Source organism: Staurois parvus, unplaced genomic scaffold (genome assembly GCF_062004578.1).
Source record: "Staurois parvus isolate SC_StPar_1 unplaced genomic scaffold, SC_StPar_1.0 ptg000142l, whole genome shotgun sequence".
In the NCBI taxonomy this organism is placed as follows: Eukaryota; Metazoa; Chordata; class Amphibia; order Anura; family Ranidae; genus Staurois; species Staurois parvus.
The window spans coordinates 2,227,974-2,246,974 of NW_028317938.1; the positions used below are offsets into that span (position 1 = coordinate 2,227,974).

The 19,001-nt window shown below is 43.7% G+C and overlaps 1 protein-coding gene across 2 annotated transcripts in view; it reads right to left on the reverse strand.

Moving 5' to 3' along the window:
* Window positions 1-698: 698 nt before the first annotated feature.
* Window positions 699-19,001, reverse strand: part of ITPR3 (inositol 1,4,5-trisphosphate receptor type 3) — a 465,627-nt gene continuing 447,324 nt past the window's right edge. For both annotated transcript variants that reach the window (XM_089673590.1, XM_089673591.1), the window contains exons 57-58: window positions 3,071-3,232; window positions 699-1,034 (exon numbers count right to left, since the gene is read on the reverse strand). In XM_089673590.1, the coding sequence (XP_089529716.1) occupies window positions 930-1,034; window positions 3,071-3,232 (267 nt within the window). In that variant the 3' untranslated portion in view covers window positions 699-929. The remainder of the gene's footprint in view (window positions 1,035-3,070; window positions 3,233-19,001) is intronic.

The following is a 19,001-nucleotide window of genomic DNA, read 5'->3' on the forward strand; positions in this document are numbered from 1 at the left end:
ATGAGTGAAGTCAATGGCTTACTAACAGGCAGTATGGGGAGCATGCTCATGGAGAATGGCAATGCAGCAGCCATAAGATAAGCTGCAATGAAGTTGACACTTAAAATGAGGGCAGTGCATGACATGTTAAAGATGAGCTCTAGGAATTGCAGCACTTTTAAAAACTGTGCTGGCTTATTGGTGGTTAAGTCCCAATGAGGTGTATACCACCTTGGGGACGGATCTGTTTTATTTACATTTTTACTGAGAGCTGGGAGTACAGCTATCACTATACTTCTGGAACTGGACCTTTTTGGGTCTCTGTTTTTGTAGCTGCAGTGTAGTTTGCAGCACTTTGCTCCCCCCCACCTCTTCTCTTACCCAATGACAGAAGGTTTTGTATTCTGTGAAAACATTCTTAGAATACAAAGTATTCTGTGAATACACAGCAGGGACTTGCATTTTGGGATGACTGCTACGTAGAAGAATGCATCTCTCCTGTCAGAGTGCTGGGAGTATAGATAAAACCATACTCCTGTGCTCAGTGAACAGAAAACAGAAAGAAACGTCTGTAAGGTGATGTGCACCTCATTGGACTTAAACCCTTATAAAGCAACATTTTTTAAAAGGGTTTTAATTCCTGGAGCTCCAAGAAGCAAGTAGGGCATATATTCTTTTTAGAAACATACAAAAATGAATGACATGGCATAACAAAGACATAATATGATTTCAGTATTTATTTTAGTGTTTATGTGTGTGTGTATGAATGCATATATTCTAATTGTGCAGTGAATTGCTGCCATTGTAAACAGTGGGTGTACTTTACATTGAACATCCTTTCTTGTATGTAAAAAGCAGCATTTTCACCACTATATCATTGGCAACGTGTTCAAAAGTAGTCCACAACATTCGTTTTACAGTGCAGAATTAATTTCCAGTGCATAAGCGAACTAAGACTGGCTGGCTACTATCTGATTGCTTGCTGCTGCATGTCCCGCATTCGCCTGTACATCTACAAATCCCATCCGCTGCCGTCTCTTCCGTTGCTCGGTCATCTAAATGAAAAATGTACAAGGAGAAAATGTATCAAATATGTATCTAAATTGGTTTCTGCCACAGTACTGACACAGTGAAGCACAGCATATGCTAATTTCTAAGGATGGATATTTAAGCGAGTAATAAACTGCTTGCTATGCGGGTTCATGTCCTGACAAAACCAGTCAAATAAAAACAATGTTGTTCATAATAGAGCAGTTAAGGGGGATGCTGCTAATAACAAGTGCATAGGAGATAGTCTCAGCCCCTATCGCTGTTAATGTATACAGTACTCTTCAAACCATGTTCCATAACAGGTTGGTGTGGGGAAGAGATTTCAAACTGAAGTAGAATTGTAAATGTGGATTAACCCCTTCATGTCTAAGGGTAAAACAAATATAAATGCCTAAGCACAATTTTTCAACTTTGACATGTGTTCGTGAAACTGTACATATCATCACAACAACTTTGTGCATCCAGGTGGATAATACGTTCTTTTTTTCAGATCAAATTGGGCTTTAATTTGGTGGTGAATGGTAATGGATATCGCCATGATTTTTTTATTATCAAAGGAAAACTGGCCCAAAATAGTAGAAGAAAAAAAATCTTTTTTTTTTTAAATTTAGCTGTATATTTCTTGCTACTACCATAACCTACCACCAAAGAACAACTCAAAATAAATTCTCCTGCTTCTGCCAATCACAGTAATAGCACATATATGTATGTTAGGTGTTGTTTGTACCCATAGTATGGCTCAGAAACAATGCTTTATTTTTTTATCCTGCCTAACATACACTGATACTTTAAAAAAAAAATAAAAATCCTGACCCAAAACAAAAAAACCTGACCTTGACCCAAACACTAACCCTGGCACTGACCTAGATCAAACGTTGATCTAGGTTGTTTTTATTATTATCATTATTATTTCTTTCTCTCTGAAAGGACATAGGATATCTCTCTCCTTCTTTCTCTCTGAAAGGACATAGGATATCTCTCTCCTTCTTTCTCTCTGAAAGGACATAGGATATCTCTCGCCTCCATTCAAAGAGAGAAAACATGGGGGCAGGCTTCACAGTGACTGATCATTGTGATTGCCAATCAGATGCTATCAAAGCGATCAGGTGAGCCGGAATCTGGAGTGCTGGGTCCTGATCATTAACATGGGACCCTTGGCTCTCTCAGACCTGTGTGCTGGGTGCATGATGTGCAGCCCAGTCCGGTGGGGCCGCATAATTGTGTATGGTAGGCATGAAGGGGTAAATTAAAATATTTATATATTTGGAGATTGTAACTATGAAATGGTAAACATATAATACATGGCTGAAAATGCTGTTCCATCTAATAATGAATGTGTTAAAGCTTAGTGAATTAAGCTGATAGTGGTGAAAGCATAACTAACATATGGAGCACCTATTGAACGTGTATACAGACACAATTATATGGTGACTCCTTACATCTCCAAACAACTTCATGTAATTACCATCTTGTACATTAAAAACACATTGCACGTGTTGAGGAAACATGATTTTGGAAAAACATTCCCTGGAATTCACAAAGCCTGGCACAGGCAGATTTTATGAAAGTGTCTCTCATGTATTTTAAAAGTGGTGAAGAATGTGCCAAATTCATGTACCTGTCTAGAACCTGAATTTGGCTCTTGCTGCACTACTTTTAGAATGCATGTGAGACACTTTTGCAAAATCTGTCAGACAGTTTTTTTCTCTGTACACAAATGAGAGTTGGTCTTAATTAGCTCCACTTTTCCACAATGTAGAAATGGCACATACAGTGCAAACCAATGTAAAAGTGGTGCATGTTAGAACTATGAAGTTGGTGCACAAGTTGCTGTCGGAACCAAAAGTGGCACAGTAGCTATATTGTTTTCTTCCCATTGTTTAATAGGTTTTTGAGTCAAAATTCACAGTCAAAATTATCCATATGATACAGACAGTAAATACAAATTTTGCTGGGATTCATAAATTAGTCACTAGTTTTTGGATTTGACCAATTGGACATGTATATGAAGATAAATAATAGAGATAACTAGAAGCCATACCTGTTCTTTCAGCTCATTGAGCTGTGATGTTAAATGCGTTACGAGCCGCATAGTTGAGTTGAGTTTGTCCTGTAGACATCGAATCTCATTCTGCTCTCCTTCCCCTTCATTACTGACTAAAGACATCGCTCTCATCCTGGGGAACCAGTCCAGGTTCTTACTCTACAGAAGAAAACATCAATGCATATTTAGTTAGAACACCCACAATTCCTATATAATTCCTTCAGTCCTTTACTAAGCAACCTGTTAATGCATTATTAGAACAGTAATGTCTTCAAAAACATAATGTATAAATACCATAAGCATTCCTATTGTTGCCAGTTGTTTTCTCTTAGTTCTTTTTTACAGGTAATTAATAGTACTCAGTTGTTTTCACAAGTTTAAAAATAAACTAATGGCAAAACCTTTTTTCATTTTGGATGGTTATGACCCCATCAGTTTTTTGTTTCTGCCAACTGTCTACAACTGGGGAGATTTTCCTGCAATTCCTGTCCCATATCCAGAACAGGAAGTGAGGGAATCCCTGGTTGTCACTGGAACTAATGTCCATATTGGAAAATGTTCTGTTCTAGTGACAACACAAGTTTAGATTTCCTTTCACTCAGTGAAAACTGTAAACAGGACAAATAGGGTGAATTTCCACAACAGAGGCACATACAGCAATACAAATCTGACAGGTGTTCCCTCTGCACTGTATCTAAAACAAAAAAAAGAACTAAAATTGAAAAAGAAAGAATAGGCCATTTTTATTGCAGCGTCTCTTCTGCACAACGTACACTTACTTTCCTGTTTACAATCCTCTATAAAATGTACACTGAGCTGCACATGCACAGTGCTTGTGTGCCCCTATGACTGCACTTCTGTGCATGCGCACAAGTGACATCATTCTGCGCAGGTCAATCAAGGCAGCCAAATAAGAATTTGGGGCGCAAATGCTGGTGCAGCCTTTATGAATGGCTCCAAGGAATGATGAATGGCTACTGCAGGATTGTCCAAAGAGGAAGATGACCTCCGGCAGACATTCACTGGATCCTCTAATAGAGTCTTCTCAATTTCTGGCAATACTTGGCTTAACATTAAACAAAATATATACAATTGTTATTTGAACTATTTTGTATAAATATGAATCTCTTTCTAGCGTACTTCCTATTTCTTTTTTCTGTCCTCAGTACTATACATCTAGGGATAAAACCATTTAATCTTGTCGCCTCTTGTTTTCTTTGCAGAAGTCTGCATTTTGTTGCCAAATGCTGAAATAGCTGTAAATTTTGCTCTATGTAACAGATGCTTTCTGTTCTATATGTTAAAAACTGGATGGTTGCTCTTGTGGATCTGAGGCCTGTGGCCTAGTTATGTCAAAGCAGCAGCTAACAGCAGAATAAGTGCATATTTTCTATGACAGGCATATATATGTCAAGGTTTACAGATTTGCCTTTGTGCTATTATTAAGCATTATTTCAATTTCTTTGCATGTACTTTCTCTTGCATAGGCTTCAATTAAAAAAGCACTGAGCCTCAAAAACAAAAACATCTCTGAAGCCCCATTTTTATATGACCAATGACTAAACAATGAAGAAAGGACCTCATGGCTCTGACAAAAAGTGAGAACAGCATCACTGTCGGCTATGCTAAAAGCATCTGACAATATTAGGTCAAGGATTAGGATGAAGTACATTCTGGAGCAAATGTTCTCAAACCTATTCTCAAGCCCCACACCAATGGTGCAGATACAGAAATTTTGTGACATACTTAGAGTGATCACTGCCCCTTTGTATGCTAAAGGAAATCTACCCAGTATGCATTGCTGGTGAACTCATGCTCTTAAGCAGGGACGTCAAACTTGCGTGCTGCAGGCACCTTTCCTATGCTGCTGAGGATCTTTCTGTTTGCACCTTCAGCATATCCGGCATCTGCATAAAGAAGATGGTGGTGGTTGTTAGAAGCTGTGGTCAGAGCTGGACATTTTTGTCCTGGTAAACCAGTCTACAGGCTAGCAGTAAATTTAGTTGGCCACTTATCCACGTGAGAAAGTGTGACTAGCTATGTCTGCTTCTGGCATTTACCCAAATAAAGTGCACACATTTCTTTATCCAGGCTTGTTCTCATCACCTCTTCACTATAATTGGTTATACTGTACATCAAATGGTGATTCTGATCAGAAATGACTGGGTTTCTGTAAGGGACCGCCTGGCGGTACCACTAGCACTCCACTGAATAGGCGTCCCCAGCGCACGGAGTCTAAGTCCCAGGGTGCTTGTTCACCAGGGCCCCTGATGGTGGGGATGGACTTGGAGCCCCCTGAGACCAGGTCGTGGCTACTGGGTGCGTCCGTCAGTGGTAGTGGTATGCGCCAAGGGCTCCCACGGGGAAGAGTCTGATATGAGGAGGTCAGCAGACCCCACTGCACGGGATGGATGGATGAGCAAGGTCAGACGGGCCGGGTCGGTAACAGAGAGGACGGCAAGGTACAAGGCAGCGGGCATAGAATAGTCGGGTCACACGCCAGGTCAGCAACAGCAGGTCAAATCCAATAGGGGGCATTCAGGAGAGAGGTCAGGCAAAGCAAGGGTCTGGGCAGGAGACATACAGCAAGGTCAGGTACAATCCGGGTCAGCAACTTACAATACACAGGTTCACGGATACAGGATACAGGTAAGACCAGAAGGCACTCAATGACAGCTCAGGGTCGTTTAAATATCCCGCCCTGCGCTGCCATTGGTGCCCAGCGGGCGGCCGCGGCTTCTACTGCGCATGCGCGAACTCGAACGCCGCGGCCGGCCCGGACCCAGTGCTCGAGTCCCTGCACAGGGCGGCACACTGCGCCTGCGCCGGGACCATCGCGGCGGGGATCGAGGGGATCCCTGACATTGCCCCCCCCCCTACGGGCAACCTCCAGATGCCCACCTGATCTCTCCACCACGGGTGATCGCGAAAGAACCTCCGGACAAGTCTAGGTGCATGGACATTCTGGGCTGGTTCCCAGGAATTGTCCTCAGCGCCATAGCCCTTCCATTTGATTAGGAATTGGGCCTGGCCCCCCCTCCTTCGGCACTTCAGGATTGATTCCACCTCAAATTCCTCTTCACCCTCGACCGTTATGGCTTCCGGGGGTCTAGATTCTCGGTCAGGAAAGGCATCTGGGATTACTGGCTTCAGCAGGGACACATGGAAGACTGGGTGGATTTTGAGTGTGTCAGGAAGGACGAGTTCGTAGGCCGCTTCGTTGACCATCCGTTTAATGCAGAAGGGGCCTATAAACTTGAGTCCCAATTTCTTCGACGGACAAAGCATCTTTAAATTGGACGTCACTAGCCAAACCTTCTCCCCAGGCCACAACACAAGATCTCCCCTCCGTTTCCTGTTGAATGCCTTCCTGTAGTCTTCCTGGGCCCGACTGATGGCCTCTTGAAGCTTCTTATTGTTCGTGGAGAAAAACGTTACTACGTCTTGCGATGCTGGTACTGGGCATTCCGGGACCAAATCCGGGAGGAAGACAGGGTGAAAACCATAGTTGGCAAAGAACGGGGACTGGCCCGTCGCTGAGTGACGGGCATTGTTGTATGCGAATTCCGCTAGGGGGAGAAGTGGCATCCAGCCATCTTGAGTAAATGAAGTGTAGCATCTCAAGTATTGCTCCAGGGTCTGATTGGTCCTTTCGGTTTGACCGTTAGTTTGAGGGTGGAATGCAGAGGAAAGGGACAATTTGATGTCCAGGGCCTTGCACAGTGCCCTCCAAAATCTCGACGTGAACTGGACCCCTCGGTCTGAGACAATGTCTTCGGGGACCCCATGCAGCCTTACTACCTCACGAATGAAAACTCGCGCAGTCTCGGCTGCCGAGGGGGTTTTCTTCAACGGGATGAAGTGGGCCATCTTGGATAAGCGGTCTACGACCACCAGGATTGCCGTGTGGTCTAGTGATGGCGGAAGCTCGACTATAAAGTCTAACGATATCTTTTGCCAAGGCCGTTCAGGAATCGGTAAGGGTCGCAGCAGACCCCAAACTTTGTTTCTGGAAGGCTTATTCTTTTGGCAGGTGATACAGGACCTTACATAGCCCTTACAATCTTTAGCCATGTCCGGCCACCAGAAGGAGCGTCGGAGAAGTTCCAGGGTCTTTTCTGCGCCAAAGTGCCCCGCCATCGGGTGGTCATGGCAATGGCCCAAGACCAGGGTTCGGGCTTCCTCCGGCACCACAATCCGATCTTCCCTCCATAGGAGTCCCCCCTTGTTCTGGAGGAGCCCTCCGGCTGGGGTAGAGACGGTTGTGGATGCCTCCATTATCTTGGAACGAAGGTCCGACTGAAGGGCCAAGAAGTTTCCCGAGGACAAGATGGTGTCGGGTACTGGGGTCTCCTTGGCGTCCTCGTACATACGTGATAACGCATCTGGCTTAGTGTTCTTTGATCCAGGCCGGTACGTAATGTGGAAGTTGAATCTAGAAAAGAATAGTGCCCATCTTGCCTGTCGCGGGCGTAGACGCTTGGCGGTTCTCAGATATTCTAGGTTTTTGTGATCAGTAAAAATTAAAATGGGGTGCACAGCACCTTCCAGCAGGTACCTCCATTCCTCTAATGCCGTTTTGATCGCCAGTAGCTCTCGATCACCGATATCATAATTCTTCTCTGCTGGGGTAAGCTTCCGTGAGAAGAAAGCTACAGGATGGAGCAATTCCCTGGTGCCCTTCCGCTGGGAGAGAATGGAACCTACCGCATTCTCCGATGCATCCACTTCCAGGATGTAGGGCAGGGCGGCGTCTGGGTGACCCAAAATGGGTGCCGAGGTGAACAACTTCTTCAAGGCTTCAAAAGCTTCCTGAGCTTCAGGTGTCCATCTGAACCGGGTTCCCAGCTTGGTTAGCTGAGTAATGGGGGAGACCAGACCCGAGAAGTTCTTGATGAACTTTCGGTAAAAATTTGCAAAACCAATAAATCGTTGGACGCCTTTCCTGTCCGTGGGTTCAGGCCAATCCAGTATTGCAGCGACTTTCTGGGGATCCATCGCGACCCCCGCGGTGGAGATGATCAGGCCCAAGAAAGTAATGCTGGATTGTTCGAAACAACATTTCTCTGCCTTGGCGTACAACCCATGCTGCCGTAATCGCCCCAATACCCTTGCTACATGTATTCTGTGTTCCCCCAAGGAAGGGGAGAAAATCAAAATGTCGTCTAGATAGACGATAACAAAGACGTCCAGGAAGTCCCTAAAAATATCATTCACAAAGTGTTGAAACGTGGCCGGGGCATTACACAACACGAACGGCATGACCAAGTATTCAAAATGGCCGAAGCGGGTGCGGAAGGCCGTCTTCCACTCGTCCCCCTCCCTTATGCGAACCAAGTTGTATGCTCCCCTCAAATCCAGCTTTGTAAAAACCACTGCTGTTTTTAAACTTTGGAATAATTCTGGTACTAACGGCAGTGGGTAACGGTTCTTTATCGTGACCCTGTTCAACTCCCTGTAATCGATACACGGCCTCAAGGTTTTGTCCTTTTTTTCAACAAAGAAAATTCCCGCCCCCGCCGGTGAAGTGGAGGGGTGGATGAACCCCTTCTGGAGGCTGTCCTCGATATATTCCTTAAGGGCTCCCAATTCGAGCTCCGAAAGGGGGAAGATTCGCCCAAAAGGAATTTCTGAACCGGGTAACAGGTCAACGGGACAGTCATAAGGGCGGTGGGGGGGTAGAGTATCAGCTCCCCGCTTGCTGAACACATCTAGAAACTCATGGTAGGCTGCCGGGATTACCTGTTTTAATTCAGCTTCCCCCTCAGAGCACAGGAGGATTTGGGGGACCCCCGGGCCCGAAGTGCGGCAGTATACCCGACAGTATGGAGAAGGGAACGAAATTACTCCGGTCTCCCAGTCAATTTGGGGGTTATGGGCCCGTAACCATGGGAGCCCCAAAATGACTGGGAAGAGGGGTGAGGCTATAGCATCCAGGCGGAGCAGTTCCTGGTGCTGGCCGGCAATGACAGTGGCGATGGAGGGGGTTTCCTGGTTCACCACCCCTGATTTTATCCGGGAACCGTCAGCCAAATAAATATTGAACCCCTTCTGTTTCAATTGGAGAGGAATACCCTGCTGGTGAGCAAAATTAATGTCCAGGAAGCAGCTGCATGCCCCCGAATCAACTATGGCCGATACTTCCACGGTCCTTTCCGGAAGCTGAAAGGAAAGGGGCACCACTAAGTATTGGGATGGACTAACATTGCCAATGGACAAGGAAGAAGATGTGCACTTACTCAGTTTCTGCGGGCAGGATCGTACCATATGACCAGCTTCGCCACAGTAGAGGCACAGGTTCTGGGATCGTCTGCGCTGATGTTCCTCTGGAGATAGTTTAGGCCGCGCCAGGCCGAGTTGCATAGGTTCAGGGATATCTCCAGGTGGCCGGTTCTGGATGTTTGGCCTAGGTGCTTGACTGGGCCCTTGAAATGGCCCCCAGGGATTTCCATGACCCTGGCCGGACCTCTCAAACCTGCGTTCCCGCAGTCTACGGTCAATCTTAATAGTCAGTGCAATTAAGTCCTCTAAAGTCTCAGGCACCTCCACCCGGGCGAGCTCATCTTTCAGGTCTTCTGATAGGCCTATACGGAACTGATGCAGGAGAGCAAACTCGTTCCAACGTGTGTCCCCCATCCAGCGCCTAAATTCAGACGCGTACTCCTCCGCCGCTCGGCGGCCTTGCCGGAGCGTGTACAAAGTAGCTTCAGCAGAAGCTGCCCGCTGTGGGTCATCGTATAGGATGGCCATTGCGTCAAAAAAGAAGTCAACCGAGCTAAGGTGAGGGTCATTCTTTCCCCGCAATCGGTGGGCCCAGTCTTGGGGTTCACCCTGCAGGAGGGAGATGACGAACCCCACCTTCACGGATTCAGTCACAAAGGTTCGTGGTTGCAACTCAAAATAGAGGAGACAGGACTCACGGAATGACCTGAAGCGTGTGCGGTCCCCATGAAACCGTTCCGGTAGGGGTACTCGGGGTTCGGCCGCCGGGAGTGGGGCGGATGCCCCAGAAACCGGTACAGGGGCTGCTACGGCCGGAGGTGCGGGGACCGCGGCCTGTGGGGCAGAAACGGATATAGTGCAGGTCTGGAAGTGATTCTCAATCTGCTGACATCTGTCCTGCAGGGCCGATACGGCCTGCGTCAAGTTAGACAGGTGCCTGCAGATCTCCTCAAGCGGCGAGGGCCCTCCTCTAGACTCAGTCATGGCCTTCTGGTACTGTAAGGGACCGCCTGGCGGTACCACTAGCACTCCACTGAATAGGCGTCCCCAGCGCACGGAGTCTAAGTCCCAGGGTGCTTGTTCACCAGGGCCCCTGATGGTGGGGATGGACTTGGAGCCCCCTGAGACCAGGTCGTGGCTACTGGGTGCGTCCGTCAGTGGTAGTGGTATGCGCCAAGGGCTCCCACGGGGAAGAGTCTGATATGAGGAGGTCAGCAGACCCCACTGCACGGGATGGATGGATGGATGGATGAGCAAGGTCAGACGGGCCGGGTCGGTAACAGAGAGGACGGCAAGGTACAAGGCAGCGGGCATAGAATAGTCGGGTCACACGCCAGGTCAGCAACAGCAGGTCAAATCCAATAGGGGGCATTCAGGAGAGAGGTCAGGCAAAGCAAGGGTCTGGGCAGGAGAAATACAGCAAGGTCAGGTACAATCCGGGTCAGCAACTTACAATACACAGGTTCACGGATACAGGATACAGGTAAGACCAGAAGGCACTCAATGACAGCTCAGGGTCGTTTAAATATCCCGCCCTGCGCTGCCATTGGTGCCCAGCGGGCGGCCGCGGCTTCTACTGCGCATGCGCGAACTCGAACGCCGCGGCCGGCCCGGACCCAGTGCTCGAGTCCCTGCACAGGGCGGCACACTGCGCCTGCGCCGGGACCATCGCGGCGGGGATCGAGGGGATCCCTGACAGTTTCTTTGTAAAGAGATTCCATTTCTAACTGAACAGCAGACTCCAGCTTCAGTCTCTCCTGTGTCTTACAACAAGAGTGAGGTTTCCATCCCACTGCTGTTTGTACTGTCTTGGTATACTTCATCCATATTTATTTATATGTAACCGCAGTATGATGTGCGAGATTGAACCCCAATATCAGGTTTTACAAACAGGTGTTGCTATAGTTAAAATCTAAACGCATGACTTAACGATAGCTGAAAAAACATGTGAGATGGCATAGTATTGTACAAGGAAGTCATTAACAGCTGCTAAATTGACATCTAACCTTGTGCAAGAATTATGGTTTTTGACAAAAAAAATAATTGAGGCTTATACCTTTAATGACCAATTGTAGTGAAAATCACAGCAAGATTTCAAGGTATGCAGCAGTTTGTCAGAATAAAGAGGCTTTGTGCCTTGACTTCTAGTAGAGTTAGTCATTAAAGGTATTAGCCCTTTGTTATTTTGACCAAAAGGACCGTTCTTGATCAGTACCTAAGGCCAAATCAAGCAAAGATTTTTATAAACCTGCTGCCATGCTATTAGGTGAAAGGATGATTAAACCGCTTAGAAAGTCTTGTATGATTACGGCCATTTTGCTTAGACAAGATGGTGCTGACAAATAATACCAGAACATAGTGTAAGAATCCTTTCCTTACATCAAATCATTTCAACTTTTTTAACTTTTACAAAAGTAAATCATATCTCTTAACATTTTTGAAGCCATATGTTTCAATGTAATACAATTTAAAACAATAAAAGTATACTATTCATTAACTGCATATCTGTTTCCAGCATACGTTAAAAGACAAAAGCTAGTCCTGTCATGATTGATATACCAAGTGACAGATTAGACCTACGTTCACATTGATGCGGCGCATGTTGAATCTTTTTTGCAGTGCAATTTCAGGAGCAGTTCCAGTGTGAGCTGGTACTGGAATCTAGAGCCCACAGATGCAGCATTAGATTCGCACTGCATATACAGTTGTGTTCAAAATAATAGCAGTCAGACATCACTAACCTGATCAATCACTGTTTTTGGTAGAAATGATATTTCTACATGCAAATAATTTACTAGCAGGTGTAGTAGAGTAATAGAAATCCAACAGACCCAACAGTCATGACATGCATGCTGCTGATTCTGTGTAATTGAATCACTAATTGAAAGGGGCATGTTCAAAATAATAGCAGTGTGGAGTTCTATTAGTGAGGTCATTCATTCTTTGAAAAACAGGTGGCAATTATTGCCCTTATTTAAGGAAGGAAGGCAGCAAATGTGTATATGCTGGTTACAGTGCATTTCTCTCTGAAATTCTGAGGAAAATGGGTCATTCCAGACATTGTTCAGAAGAACAGCGTATCTTGATTAAAAAGTTGATTGGAGAGGAGAAAACATATAAAGAAGTACAGAAAATGATAGGCTGCTCAGCTAAAATGATCACAAATGCTTTAAAATATCAACCAAAACCTGAAAGACGTTGAAGAAAGCGAAAAACTACCATTCGAATGAATAGAAGAATAGCCAAAATGGCAAGGACTCAACCAACAATCAGCTCCAGGAAGATCAAAGAAGGTCTAAAGTTACCTGTGAGTACTGTAAAAGACATGTGCTGAAGAGGTTACAATTTGCCAAAGAGCACATTGACTGGCCTAAAGAGAAATGGCGCAACATTTTGTGGACTGATGAAAGTAAGATTGTTCTTTTTGGGTCTAGTGGCTGGAGACAGTTTGTCAGACGACCCCCAAACACTGAATTCAAGCCACAGTACACTGTGAAGACAGTGAAGCATGGTTGCACAAGCATCATGATATGGGGATGTTTCTCATACTACGGTGTTGGCCTATTTATCGCATACCAGGGATCATGGATCAGTTTGAATACATCAGATTACTTGAAGAGGTCATGCTGCCTTATGCTGAAGAGGAAATGCCTTTTAAATGGGTTTTCCAACAAGACAACGACCCCAAACACACCAGTAAACGTGTAACATCTTGGTTCCAGACCAACAAGATTGACGTTATGGAGTGGCCAGCCCAATCCCTGGATCTTAATCCAATAGAAAACTTATGGGGTGACATCAAAAATGCAGTTTCTGAGGCAAAACTAAGAAATAGAGAAGAACTGTGGAATGTAGTCCAATCATCCTGGACTGGAATACCTGTTCACGGGTGCCAGAAGTTGGTTGACTCCATGCAACACAGATGTACAGCAGTTCTCAGAAACAGTGCTTATACAACTAAATATTAATTAAGTGATTCAAAGGAAAGCAAAATCTTCAAACATTTTTCAGTTTATATAGTGAATGTTTGAGTTTGTAAAGAAGAATACAAACACTGCTATTTTTTTGAACAGTCTAATATTCACTTTTCTTCAATTTTTTTTAGAGGAACAACACAAATTTGATATATTTTTCTTCATGTTTTGATTTGGAATAGAATGTGTAGTGTTCCCAATGCATTTGTGTGTATGGAAATAAAAGCTATTAGAAGGATTGTGAGCTTTATTCACTTTTTTCAACACGCTGCTATTATTTTGAACACAACTGTATGTGAACAACCTCCATAGAAAGTCATGATATTTCACTTGTCATGTAGTTCTGTGGGTTCTGGAACGCTTCAGAAATCACATTAGTGTGAACCAGGGCTAAGGGTGCATTCACACTGGCAGTTTTTAACCATGCCCGGGCATGGTTCACACCTTGGTCCAATTCACTATGTAATGTGAGTGCTCAGAACTATGCCCAGGAACAGTTAAGCCCACTGTGCCAGAACTACTTGGAAGAGGTTGTCCAGGGGATGGTTAACTTGTGGTCTGGAGTGGTTCACTTTAGTGTGTGCCAGAGCACAGAACTCTCTGTAGATCACTGAGCACAGAAGTGTGAATCACTGTAGGCTGGATGATGTTATTTTAAAGCACAATGCGAGTGTAGACCAGAAGGGGAGTGTTCAGTTTAACCATGCCCAGTGAGTGTGCATCTGAAGTGTACTTTCAGGGGACTCTAACCAAGACGTTTTACTCTTACATTTCAATAAACCCTAAAAGCAGCAAGTTGGAGGCCTGCACAATTCTCTTAAATATCAGAATGTAACTGTCAACAAGTGAGGCAATAATACTGTACATATTGTATTTCAGTGCAATAAATGTCATACCACCAAACCAGTCACCATTTCTGACACTAATATTACATTACAAAATACAAAGAAGGCAAAAAGGTTTTTTTTTTGTTTTTTTTACATTTTGTATTTTTTTTGTAATGTGATGCTGTAAAAACTAACAAATCAAATGAAAACCAAAAAAGTTTACATACAATGGTCAAAACACAAATAAAATAGCTAGAAGAAGAAGTAGAAGAAAGAGTTACGTAGGGATGACTAGGTAAACTAAGCTTCCAAAGGAACACATCCAAGAGATGATGGGACTTCGGTACTTCGTTATACAGAGCAGTGATAGGAAAATAATCATTCAGAGAGCTCATTCACTCTGGTTGGGCAGCTCATATGATAATGGCCTATCCTCCCATGGGTACACATAAAGTCACTCAAAGCAAAAACCAACATAAGGAGCACCAGACCAAAATGATAGAAGAGTCCAAGTCCCTCTGATAGTTTACATTGAAATAGCCAACATATTCTGGGAGCCAACAACAATCCATGCATTTTTGGCTGTGATGGCAGTAACAGCAAGCTTGCTGTCACTGCCACTAAAGTTGGCACAGCTAGTTAAAGTGTTACTAAACCCACAACCGTAAAATCAGTCTGTATATGCGGTAAAGCATGCTTGTTACTGTGGAACCTAAGGGGTTAATCCTCTGCATTGTGTAAAAAAGCTGTTTGATCCTTTCTTCTCTGTTCCTCCCCTTTTTCAAGTGACCACCACTTATCTCCAGACTGAACCCTAGGTATACACATGCTCAGTTTAGTGTATATTGCTAGAGAGGTTTTTGTTTTTGGGAGAGTGCATGTGATCAGCACAGGGCCAATCAGCACTGTCCAGGTCAGGGGTTTTGCATCTTCCTACAGGAGAATGAAAACTCCTTTTACAAGCTGTAACCAGTGCTCTGCTGGACACTGATAGAAGTCACAAGACTGCTCTAACTGCTGATGAGAAAAGGTATTTAGCAGTTTATATTTACTAAAATAATTGCACTTCTATGTTCTGTGTATTGTGGGAGACCAAATAGAGTGAATGCAGGGTCCTGGGTTTAGTAACACTTTAATGCTGTCACTGCCAATAATGCTGGCACAACTGGTTGAGATTTAACATATACGAATTAATACAGCAAAGTCTCAATGAATATATGTGTGTAACTTGCGAGCCACTAAAATAATGCTCCTCTGGATCGCGAACATAAATCACATACTCTAACTGTGTATATACAAATCCATATCACCAAAATGTTGTGCTCCCAATCTCCAACAAACTATATAATATTAGCTCCAAATTAAATATCCACAAACAAAAAATATAAAATGCATAAAATCTACAACTAATAAATCCCAAATTAATAAATGTGACTTAAATCAAACAAAAAACGTCCCATTATTCAAATAATAGTCCAAAAATTGTTGTGATGACGTGATTGGTGTTTTTGGATCACGTCATCACAATTTTTGGACTATTATTTGAATAATGGGACTTTTTTTGTTTGATTTATGTAACATTTATTAATTCGGGATTTATTAGTTGTATATTTTATGCATTTTATATTTTCTTTGTGGATATTTAATTTGGAGCTAATATTATATAGTTTGTTGGAGATTGGGAGCGCAACATTTTGGTGATATGAATACAGCAAAGTCTGTTCTGAAGTCAGTTCTGGCTAAATCTTAAGTCCTGATGAAGAAACACCTTGGCTGTTTTCTTGAACCATTAACTACTTGCCAAACGCAGATAGCCGAATGATGGCTACACTGTGGCCGGCCAGTTCTGGGAGGGCATCATATGACGCTGATCACCGGGAAATGCAATTGCCGGTTCTCGGCTGCACTTTCCTCACGCTGTCAGAGTGCGAGGAAAGTACTGCCGAGAACCGGCAGTTGTCAGAGCAGCGATCGGCACCGATCATCAGGGCACTGAGGATCAGTGCCCAGCAGTGCCACCCACCAGTTCCGCCCACCTGTGCCCAGCAGTGCTGCCCACAAGTGCCCATCAGTGCACCCACCTGTGCCCAGCAGTGCACCCACCTGTGCCCAGCAGTGTCACCCAGCAGTGCCACCTACCTGTGCCCAAAAGTGCCACCTACCTGTGCCCAGCAGTGCCACCCACATGTGCCCACCAGTGCAACCCACTTATGCCCATTAGTGCCCATCAATGCAGTGCTGTCAGTCAGTGCCACCAGTCAGTGCCCAGCAGTTGCGCCAATCAATGCCTAGCAGTGCCACCAGTCAGTGCTCAGCAGTGATGCCAGTCAGTGTCACCTATCAGTGCTGTCTATCAGTACCCATCATCAGTGCCGCCAATCCGTGACACCTCATTATTGCTGCCTATAGGTGCCACCTATCCGTGCCACCTCATTAGTGCTGCCTCATAAACACACATCAGTGAAGGAGAAAAATTACCTGTTTGAAAACTTTTATAATAGAAACAAAGAAAATTTTTTTTTTCATTTTTTTTGTTTCTAGCGCAAAAAGTAAAGTGCCCAGCGGCGATTAAATACCACCAAAAGACAGCTCTATTTCTGAAAAAAAAATGATCAAAATTTCATATTGGTACAATCTTGGATGACCGCGCAATTGTCAAAGTGCGACAGCGCTGAAAGCTGAAAATTGGCCTGGTAAAGAAGGGGGTATAAGTGCCCGGTAGGCAAGTGGTTAAGGTCCTTTCACACAGGCGTTCCATATGTCCATTTTCATCCGTTTACAGATGAAAAACGGACACTCATGTATTTCTATGGACTAGTGGATGTCAACGGATGATCATCTGTTTACATTCGTTAACCACTTGGCCTCCGGAAGATTAACCCCCCTTCCTGACCAGGAAATTTTTTGCTATTTGGCACTCTGCTATTTCAACTAATAATTGTGCGGCCATGCAATGCTGTACCCAAACTAAATTTATGTCCTTTTTTTCCCACAAATAGAGCTTTCTTTTGGTGGTATTTGATCACCGCTGGGTTTTTTATTTTTTGCACTATAAACAAAAAAAGACCAAAACTGTTGAAAAAACCCAATATTTTCTCATTTCTGTTATAAAAAAATATCTAATAAACTCAAAGTTTGTCATAAATTTAGGCCAAAATGTATTTTGCTACATGTCTTTGGTAAAAAAAAAATCCCAATTAGTGTATATTAATTGGTTTGTGTGAAAGCTATAGCGTCTACAAATTATGCTATGGATACTGGAATTTACACAGCTTTTACTTTCTGACTGCCAATCAAATTTCTTGAGGAGCTGAAATGCCAGGGCAGAACAAACACTCCCAAATGACCCCTTTTCGGAAAGTAGACACGCTAAGCTATCTGCTGAGAGGCATGTTGAGTCCATGGAAGATTTTTTTTTTCCATAAGTTTTTGGAAAATTACTTTTATTTTTTTTTACACAAAGTTGTCATTTAAATTATATATTGCTCACACATGCCATGGGTATATATGGAATTACACACCAAAATACATTCTGCTACTTCTACCGAGTATGGAGAGACTTTTTTTGGCAACCTAGTCGCATACAAGAGCCCAAAATCCAATGACCACTTTGAAAGCCTTCACTTCCTCACTACCTATTACAGTTTCAGAGGCTATGAAACTCCAGGATAATACAATCTCCCCAAATATGACCCCTTTTTGGAAAGTAAACACCCCAGACTATTTGCTGAGAGGCATGTTGATTCAATGGAATACTTTACTTTTTACCACGTTTTTGGAAAATGACAAAAACATTTTTTACATTTTTTTTTTGTTTTACACATAGTTGTCACTTAAATTATATATTGCTCACACAAGCCATAAGTATATGTGGAATTACTCCCCAAAATAAATTCTGCTTCTACCAAGTATGGGGATACCACATGTGTGAGACTTTTTGGGAGCCTAGCCACATGCAGGAGCCCAAAATCCAATGACCACTTTGAAAGCCTGAAGGTGCGCAACTTCCTCATTTCGCTTCCTCACTACCTATCACAGTTCCAGAGGCCCTGAAATACCAGGATAACCCCCCCTCCCCAAATGATCCCTTTTTGGAAAAAAAGACCCCAAGGAATTTAATAGGAGGCATGGTGAGCTTTTTGTAGATCTCATTTTTTCTCCAAAGGTTTTGAAAAAGAAAAAAAATTTTTTTGTTTTCTTTCTTCATTTTCCAAAAACTTGTGGCAACAAAGAAGATCTGCAAAATACTCACCATGCCTCTTATCAAATTCCTTAGGGTGTCTTCTTTCCAGAAAGGGGTCATTTTGGTGGGTTTTGTACTATTCTGGTATTTCAGGGCCTCTGCAAACTGTGATAGGTAGTCTGGAAGTGTAATGAGGAAATAAAGCCCTTTAAAAGCCTGAAGTTGCGTATTCGATTTTGGGATCTCGTACACAGACTGCCAAAAAGTCTGTCACATGTGGCATCCCCATACTCGAGAGATGTAGCAGAATGTATTTTGTGGTGTAATTCCATATATAGCCATGGCATGTGTGAGCAATATACCATTTAAGTGACAATTTGTGTAGAAAAAACGTGTGGTAAAAAATAAATTATTCTATTGACTCAACATGTCAATTGGGGTATCTACTTTCCAAAAAGGGGGTCAATGGGGGGTGGGTATCTTGGCATTTTATGCCCAGCATTAAAAGCTTATGCCACGCATCACTCTTCTAACCAGTTAAAGACCAAGCCTTTTCTGACTCTTTTTTTTTTCACATGAAAAAATCAGTATTTTTTGCTAGAAAATTACTTTGAACCCCCAAACATTATATCTTTTTTAAAAAGCAGGTGCCCTAGATAATAAAATGGTAGGTATTGCAATTATTTATGTCACATAGTACTTGCGGAGCGATTTTTCAAATG